This window comes from Thalia democratica, chromosome 1 (assembly GCF_965202585.1).
Source record: "Thalia democratica chromosome 1, ktThaDemo2.hap1.1, whole genome shotgun sequence".
Lineage (NCBI taxonomy): Eukaryota > Metazoa > Chordata > Thaliacea > Salpida > Salpidae > Thalia > Thalia democratica.
The window spans coordinates 85,326,657-85,336,255 of NC_139165.1; the positions used below are offsets into that span (position 1 = coordinate 85,326,657).

General features: G+C 24.0%; 1 protein-coding gene across 1 annotated transcript; it reads left to right on the forward strand.

Moving 5' to 3' along the window:
* The first annotated feature begins 315 nt into the window (after positions 1–315).
* LOC145840598 (gap junction alpha-6 protein-like) lies at positions 316–5,975 on the forward strand. The gene is made up of 10 exons (XM_082947908.1): positions 316–348; positions 460–550; positions 608–720; positions 980–1,102; positions 1,677–1,778; positions 2,400–2,507; positions 3,441–3,650; positions 3,983–4,098; positions 5,507–5,568; positions 5,929–5,975. The coding sequence occupies exons 1-10, from the start codon at positions 316–318 to the stop codon at positions 5,973–5,975; spliced, it is 1,005 nt and encodes a 334-aa protein (XP_082804034.1).
* The last annotated feature ends 3,624 nt before the right edge of the window (positions 5,976–9,599 follow it).

A 9,599-nucleotide genomic window follows, 5' to 3' on the forward strand; every position in this document is an offset into this window, starting at 1 on the left:
TTTTAAGTAAAAAACTTTTTATAGCCATTTGTTATATGTACTAAATTCAAGCCATCAGAATATTAACTTGCATTTAAAATTTTTCGCATACTGTAAATAAAAGGATAGTCTCTTTATTTAAATAAATAGTATGTAAAAATCAAAATAATATTAATAAAAATAGTTTCATTAAAATTAGTATTTAATAGTGCTTAACTTAAAAAAAGTTATTTTTACTTTAAAAAAAACAACTATGTTCACCTTTAATCGTACTTATTACTAATTTTACAGGACACAATACATTAAATTACATAAATTACATAAAAACTTTTCGGTATGTGGCATACATTAGAAAACGTGATATTACAGGTAAATATTGGTTTTTATAACTATATAGATTTTGTTCCTTTGATTTTGAACAGTTAAGAGAGCTTGATGTTACAGTTAATACTTTATAATATTATTTATTGATTTTTACAGAGTCAAAACTACTCTGGCGTTCTTGGAAGACTATGGTACATTAAGACTTTCGGTGTACAATTGCTTTTCTTGGTTGTTATCGTACAAGGAGGTAAGAGAATTTTAAATAAATTTTAAATTTTGTTATTCATATAACTTAATTCTGCAGCTTACTCGGATGAGCAAAGTGCCTTTGAATGCAATGATGTCAACCCTGGTTGTACTAAAATGTGCTTTAACAATTTTTCGAAGATTTCCCACCCTAGGTTTTGGATGATGCAGGTTTTTACACTTGTTAATCTTAATTTTTCTTTTAATAGTTTGTTTTAGTTATATTTTAAAATAAATAAGAAGTCTTTAGTATGAACTAAAAATATAATAGTGCCAATCGTTACTTCAGCTGAAACTGTTTCCACACTACTTAAAAGCTGAATTTTTAAATTTTTATATTAAAATTTTGATAAATTTTTAAGAAGTATTTCTCGTATTGAAAAAAAAAATTATTCTTAAAAACCTAAAATATTTTATTATAATAAAACAGGTTGTGATGTCTTTATTGCCTAGTGCATTGTTTGTAATGTATCATCATTACCAACAAAATGATTGCGATAAAACAAAATTTACTGAGGAAGCCATAAAGCAAGCATTGGGTAACAACCAAAATGTCAGTAAATTTTTATACTTATTATGTAAAATTGTACGAAGCTTTAAATTCTGAAAATGAATACAATAACTAAACAGTCACTGCTAGTTTTCTCTATTGCTTTTTTTTTAAGATTTTGTTACTATCATATATTTAATTATCAAAACTTGCATGGTTATTTTTCAAAATTTCATTTTATTTTTAGGATAAAACTTGAAGAAGCTATAAGACTTATAATAAGGTTATTTTTCGTAACTTTGATTTTAACCATCATCTTTTTATAAATTAAATTTACACGAGCTTCTTTTTTAAATTATTATATTCTATGAGATGTGGCCTGTCAGTTTAAATTTTCTGAATTTGAATATTTGTAATTTGAATAGTCATTTAACCAAATATGATTTTATATTAAAAGATGTTTTATAAAAATTTAATTTTTTATGTGAAATCCTTAAACTATCTATTTATATCCAAGCGTTTATCAGAGCTGTTGAATTTGCAAACTTAATAATACTTTAAGAATCGTAATACAAAAAAAATATTTTACTGTATTTAGTCTTATACATAAATTGTTAAAAAAAAACATTTTTTTTAGGAAGACCACAGCATGGAAACCATCATTAATGACCTGCAACCTCGTCAAAAAATAGGAAAGTACACAGTAAAAAATAAAAATATTGGTGGTATTACGAGAAAAGTAAGTTTTAAGTTGTAGCAGTAATCTCAAGAAAAAGCTTCTCTCATTTTGCAATTTTTAACCGAATATTAAGAGTAATGTTTTTTTACAATAAAAAAAAAATACTTGAAACTTTGTAAATCACAAATACTTTAAAATTTTATAGTAAGAATTAAACCCAAAACCAAAAATTAAGATTGAAATAAAACCATACTAAAAAATCTTATACGCTTATAGTGTATAGTTATAAAGAATGCTAAAACATTTTTTTGTTTATTTTTCTAAATAATTAGTAAAATTTTATATTTTTCAACTTGACAAACGGAACAATTGCAGATGCTGTATAATTTGTACGGTTATACTTTATATTTAATTCAAAGCTATGTAAACAAAATTATATGAAGAAAAAGTTATTATATATATATCTATTTTTAGTCAAACTGAAAACACAATATTAGTTGTTTACTACATAAATTGATAATCATTTTAAACTCTTAATGAAACTTGATTGTAACAAACTTAGGATATTTAGTTACTCATATTTTTTTTAGTATAGCGTTAATGTTATAGACAATAATCTTTTGGGAGAATTGATATTTTTAAACAACAAATTAAATTTCGAAGTATTAACTAATGTGGCAGGTTGTTGACAACAACAGCACAAGAGCTTGGTACGTTTTCCATTTACTGCTGAGGATTGCTATCGAATGTGCTTTTATGTGCTGGGGAAAATCAATTTTCAATCATCAGGTTTGTTTATCTGTTTGTAATAATACTTTATATTTGTGAAGAAAAGTCAAAGTAAAGTTTTATTTAAACATTTTTTCTAAATTAAAATTTAATTTGGTTAAAATGCATGCACAAGAAAAAAAAAACATCTTTCAAAGTTAACTACTGCGTTGATTAAGTTGAAAATAGAATTTTTGAAAAAAAATAGAAAAAATCTACCATTTTGTGTAGGTTGTTTTAAAACTTATGAAGTTAATAACAAGGTTAAAAAAATATGTTTCAACTGCTGTTATATTAAGTTATTAAATATTTAAAAGCTTGTTTGTTTTTAGTAAAAAGAATAGGCAGTAAGCAACAAACTTGATTATTTCTGTTTATTTATCCACACATAATTTGACAAAAAGCCGAAAAAAAAATTACCAAAAAGACATTTATTTATTTTTAAACATGTTATAAAAATAAAAAATCATTTTACTTTAATTACAAAGTTAATTGTAAGTATAGGTCCGGAATTTATAACTTCGTTAATTTTTGTTTTAAAATTCGGTTGAAATGTTAATATGTTAAACTTTACTGCAAGTTTATATTATAACAGAAATACTTGTTTTCTACTAAGTAAAAACAATAAAACAAGTTAGAAAAAATTAAAAGAAATTAATTATCATAGTAATTTTATTGTTGGAAAAACTGCTGGTTGTAAAAACAAAAGTGTTGAAATAGAGTTAAAAAGCTGCAAGTTAGCATGCATCATTTTTTGGAAATTAGTACTTTAAACAAGCAAAATGTAAAATTAGGGTAAAAATTTAATTCTCTTCTGAGTTTAAGTTAATACTGAACGAAAATATTTACAATAACTTATTTTTGCAAATATCTATAATGAAATTATGTTTATTCTTATTACATTTGTCTTAGCATTTTCAAGTCAACAACAATAACAAAAAAAAAAACATACAGACACAAGAGAATTATTTTGCTCCCAACGAAAACTTGGACGATGTCGTCACGAAACTTGAAAGTTGGACGAATTTCTTCTGGGGGAAAATTCCGGGGCAGTACATTTGCAGGGAAGACGACTTCAACGTGAAGACCTCCGTCTCAAACGCTTGCCATCAACACTTGGGCCATGGGCAGGGCTACGTTTCGTGCTGGGTTTCGAGACCTTACGTGAGTTATTGCTTTGATTGCGGTAGATAAGTTAGAAAAAAGAATAAAATAGGCATTTTGATTGCTAGAAGGTACTGCTTAATTCGGTTAATAATGTTTTAAAATGTAATTGTTCGACAGAAAGTAATTCTACAAAGCTTTATAAATGTATATATTTTTCTAAATATTAAGTGTTGTTGTTAAAATTGTAAATACAACTAAAATTTTACTTTAAAATAACTTTGTTATAAATAGGAATTCATATCAGACATACAAATGATGATGAAGCTACTATTTTTTTAGAGTGTTTAAAAAAGTAAATAGTTGAATTGTAGAAAGCTCTATTTTAACAGGAAAAAACTATTTTTCTCCGTGGTATGAACGTCTTAACCTTGGTTTCTGTCATTGTTACAATTTTGGAGATAGCAGCTTTTGTATACAGAAAGTTACTTAGGAAGTCTACAACACCGTTAGTTTAAAAAACTATTAGTAATAAATTACTCATCGTAGTTTGAAATTTCTAATATTTAAAATTATATTATTTGTTGTATGGTGTTAAAATTTTTTAAATTTTATTACATTTTATTATTTGTAGTGAGACTTCTATTTTTACACAATAGCGATAACTAAGCATTTTGTTTACAATTTAAAAATTAAGTTTACTTTTTTTATTTATTTGTTAGTAATTAACTTAGTGTAAATTAAGTCGTTTAAGGTTTTTATTAAATTTATTAGTTTCTAAAAAAATTATATTTATCTTAAAAAAATGTCTTTCAGCACAAGTGTATAACTTTAATAATCTCATAACATTGATTTACATCTAAAGCTAGTATCTAGTATAAAAATTTAGTTGTACCTGTTAAATTTTAAAATTAATGACTACTGATATTGTTTATTAATTAGTTAGTGAAAATTTACTTATAATATCTAAATGTATTACTACAGGATGATTCCTAGCTTTCTTCCAACAAATCAAAATCAAACGCCTAACATGTTAGTTTCATTTCAAAAATACTAAAGAAAAGAAAATCATATGAGCTAACTTCCTATTTAAAATACATTGAAATTATTGTATGAATTCGTTATTTTAGTACTTTTTTTAGAATATTGAAATATACTTAAATTATTTTTTCTTAAAAATCCTACAATACTATTGAACTATCAAACTTTTAATTGCTTTGAATGTTAAATTTGATGATAGTTTTACTATGTTTCAGTTTTTTGAAACATTTTGTTTCAGTTGTTTACGTTCACTACAAATTAAATAAAGTTAATTGTTTTTTTCTAAGATTTTACTCAAAATAAATACATCAGTTATGCAAGTCAGGGGTTGTATAATGTGATTTGTATTTATATTCCTGAATCAAATTTTATTAAGAAGCGTTAAATTTTTTCATTTGTAAAATTATCTGTTAAACGATTATTTATTTTGACTAACAATATGAGTTTTTGCTTTTAACGAATTTTTTAAACATACTTTTTGTTGTCGTGTTTGCCGACAGTGTACACGTAAGTTTTGTACAATAACTTACTTGAAATACTAACAAATAGTTTTTTGACTTAAGGAACGTTTAAAAATATATATATAAACATAAAATTTACGATTTTTTTTAATGCAACTAAGCTATGTACGTCTAAAAAAGTGAAATGTTCGATAAATACAAAAATAATTTTTTTTAACTGTATCTCGCTGTTTAAACAACTTTTTCCGCAACCAAAATAAATTTGTTATTAAAATTATTAATTTATTTGAAATTGAACGTTTTTGCGTTAACAAGCAACCCATAAGTAAAATGTTTTAATTTATAATGAATTTCTTGAAATATTTCAACATTTCTATCATTAACAAATCCTAAACATTACAAACAAATTTTTAGGATGAACAACAAGAACAACCCGTTACCGATGAGTTCTCATCAAGATTACATTCATGCTACAAGTAAGTTTTATAAAGTGAGCTACTAATTTTTTTGGTAACAATAAATTATCAAAGAGTTTTTTTAATTTAAACGTTTTCATAATGCAATTTTTTAACTACATGATTAAAAATCTTTCTGAAAGCCTTATATTTTTTAATAACTATCCATTTGTATCATTTGTCTCTTTTTAGATGCCTATCAACAGAACTCACAGAATGTTCAGTTTGCGAATTATCAGCCGTTTGCGGGTCAAAATCAGTACGGTAATTAGTTTGTGTTACTAATTGTAAAAGAGACATATATTTAACAATAAAAAATCTAATAAAGTGTTTTTTTATCTGTTACTCATCATTTAGATAAGTTTAAACATCTATTTACAGGAGATCAGAACAATCACGCAATGATACCAACGATTGAGTACAATTGAAGCTATTTTTACTTATTGAAAACATTTCGTTAAATGTATGATAATTTAATATTTTGAATTTCATTGTGCGAATTAACCCAGTAAACTGTTTTAGTTTTTTTGTGAACGTATGTTTTTTGAAATCTTAAAGTCAAGTAAAACTTGTTTGAATTTTTAAAACGGTCTTTTTTAAAATTTGTAACTAAACTGTTTTTGAATTTTCAAGTTATAATTTCTCCGATATAATTTTTTTTTGAACATATATATTATAGAAATATCGTAATAAAATAGTAAAAAAATAAAAATGCCAATAAGATTAAAGGAATTAAGTTAAGCGAAACCGTAAATTACAATTAAATTTATTTATAGTTCGTTTATATTTAGTGTTTGAAGTTTTTGCTTGATTTCTTGTTTTTGTTAGATTCTAAACTTTTCTTATATGTTTGAACCAAAGATTATTTCTTGTAACTGTTTTAATGTGTGATAATTTTTATTCTTAAAGCTTTTAGGTCTATTTATAGTTGCTGCATAATTAATGGTTGAACAGTATAAGAATTTAATTTTGCAAGTACTATCGTACAATTTTTTGTTATAAACGTTAAATAAACTTTATACACTAGTCAATACTAGATTTGTGTTTCTATGTTAAACTTCAAAAATGCATTTTTTGTATAGTTAGGCTTGAATTAGGTAGGTAAATATAGGGAAATAAGATAAAAGTCTAAATATAAGTTTACTTAAGTTAAGTTGTTCCAGAATCTATTGAAAAAAGGAACTGAAATTAAAAATCAGATAAATTATTTGCTCTAGTGATGTACAAACTTATAATATTTTAATCTGATTGGTACGAGAAAATTTAAAAAGATAGACTTTTTCGAAAGCAATAATGTGATTTTACTATTTAAAATATAAACTAATTTTACTACGAAACCATTTACGTTTTTTTAGAAATGTTAAGCTATTAACTTGATTTAAAATGATAATCAGTGCTTTGTTTTCAAATTTCGGCAGCCTTTTGTAAATAGCGCGCGAAATTTATTTGGAAATGTTGCTCACGGGCTAAACTTTCAAAAGATGCATTGAAAAAAAAAAGCATTATTTTAAATCAAAAATATGATAAACTAAGCAATATTAACTTGTATTGAATACTAACTATTGTAAGTTATTACAAAAAAAAACCATGTTGTAGAAAATACATAAACGTTCGTTAGCAGTTAAAATTAGATCGTAAATTATTGCAATGTTGTGCAAATTTCACGTATGGGGCGCCGTTTCTAATAGAGTAGAACAAGAGTCGAATTCTAGGAGTAGTATTAAGTAGAAAGTTGTAATATTTGTATATATATCTAATTTATTTTCAAGATATGCAAGAACATTTTGAATTAATCAGTTCTAATTGCCTACTGAAGAAGAATTTGAAAGTACTTTAGGCAATATAACGAATACTAATAAATTTGTAGATTTTTTTGTTAAATAAAAAAAAACTTTTTCAATAAAACTATTTTGATAAAGAAAAAAATCACGAAGAACAACACACAACCAAGGGAAGATTTGAGATACTTAAAACTAGAATATTCTTACTGTAAATTATTTTCAATAATTTTTAAAGTATGGATTATAAACAATAATATATTTTTTTACATTGCACAATTAAAACTAGATACCATCAATGTAATTTGTTTCTTAACGTTTAAATAGTCACAACAAATGTTTTAATGTAAAAGAAAGTAGCTTGAAAAAATTAAAAGCTTATTTCAAAAATAAAATGTGTCTCCAAACTTGGTTTTGATATTTTGTAAGAAATTTTCACAAACCAGCCCTAGGTTTCTTAAACATTTAAACTTTCATTATGACGTTCTTAGAAACTGATATAAATTAATGAATTTTGGTAACAAAGCTTAATATTCTGTTAAAAACAAATTTGGTTTTGAATTACCTAATGTTTTAAGTGAAGTCTTTAAAGAAAATTTAATTATGATAAAATATTTCACGTTGAGCAGCCTACGATGTGCGATGTTGTTATTGAGACTTGTTTGAAAGTAGACAGCAAAAGAGAGTATCTATTTTAAAAGTTAGTTGTGTTTTGATTATTTTTCAACACAAAAACTTATCTAGACAAGTTTACTTTGAGATGAATTCTAACTTAATTTACTAAGTTTTTCTACACATGTTTGTATTTACGCTTTTACACATTATTTTATTTGATAAACACTTTAAAACGAATATCATAAAACAACTAAATGTTTAATGACTCAATCAGAATAACATCATGCAATTAAATCGTTAAAACGGGAACTTAACAAAAATATTATAAATGAGCGTTTTTGACACCATACTTTTTTGGTTTTGAGTAATTCCTCATTGGAGGATCATAAACTTGCATTGATGGCGGGTTACTAACACTTCTCTGGTGTACATTTCCTGAAAAATATAATACAAATAGTAAAAGTGTGTATTGAAAAAAAAATTATAAAAAAATTAAATTATTGGTTTTAGCTGTTAAAATCTATTGAAATTAATAGTGGTAAATAAGTAAAAGATAAATCAAATAAATTAATTTGTAACTGTAAGTGTGAAAATTTTAAACAAATTCACTCGAAACAAGAAATAATACTAATTTAATCTGTTATAAAAAAAAATACATAATTAAATCAAAACTGTTTTTCAATTTTGTAATACAAAATAGTTTAATTACCTGTATATTGACTGGTCGAAGGAGCTGCATTATAATAATGGTTAGCATCTGAAAAAAACAAAATAACTTTATAGCTGTGTTAAATTTTTTTATACCAAGTAAACCAATAAAATTAAAATACTATTTTATTTAGTATCAAATGTTGGTACAAAATAGTCTTTTCATTCATCGGCCACACGCTATAATTTTCTTTGATTTTTGTTATACATTGTTATTATATAATATTGTTGTTATTAATTGTTGTTATTAATTGTTATTATTATTAATATATTGTTGTTAATATAACATTGTTATAATTGTTATTATACACGTCCCTAAATCAGCAAACTTTAATCTGCTATTTTATTTGTAAATTTTATCAAAGCTTGCTGTATATCTTTAAACTTTTTTATTGTGTAATTTAAGAATGGATACTTTTAGAACAACATTGTATATAAAGCAATTCAAGTTTCATTCTATGTAAAATATAAAATCACAAGTTTTCAGCTAGAAATGTATACCATACATTAATGAAATAATGCTTTTTTAGGTTTTTTAAAGAAACATTATAGTATTATAGTAGTTGTATTTGTACAAACCCTTTAAGGATATAGCCTTAATCTAGTTAATCTATTTATATTGTTTTTTTAAAGTGTGATGTTTTAATGTAAATTTACTTTTTTAAAGATTATTATCGTAATATGATCATAAAGAGAGTTTATTTATTTATTTTTTTAATTTATTACCCTTATATTTATTTCCCCCTGATTAACCTTGTCTACATGTTAAAACTATTTTAAATGCCTTCTTTTAAAATTTCAAACAATTTGATAAAATTAAACTCAATTTAGACAATCAACTTTTTTTTAACACGTATTCATTATTTTTTTTAGTTTTACTTTTATTTTTATTCACTCAAAAAAAAACTTAATTACCATTGTAATGTTGGTTGTTTACAATCTGAGGTCTTT

What these genes read in the sequence shown, in the direction of transcription:
- LOC145840598 (XM_082947908.1), top strand. Translation starts at nt 316, where the DNA reads ATGTGGCATACATTAGAAAACGTGATATTACAG. An exon ending in GCTGGGTTTCGAGACCTTAC is followed by an intron (nt 3,651 to 3,982) that starts GTGAGTTATTGC and finishes CTATTTTAACAG; the next exon opens with GAAAAAACTATTTTTCTCCG. An exon ending in CTTAGGAAGTCTACAACACC is followed by an intron (nt 4,099 to 5,506) that starts GTTAGTTTAAAA and finishes ACAAATTTTTAG; the next exon opens with GATGAACAACAAGAACAACC.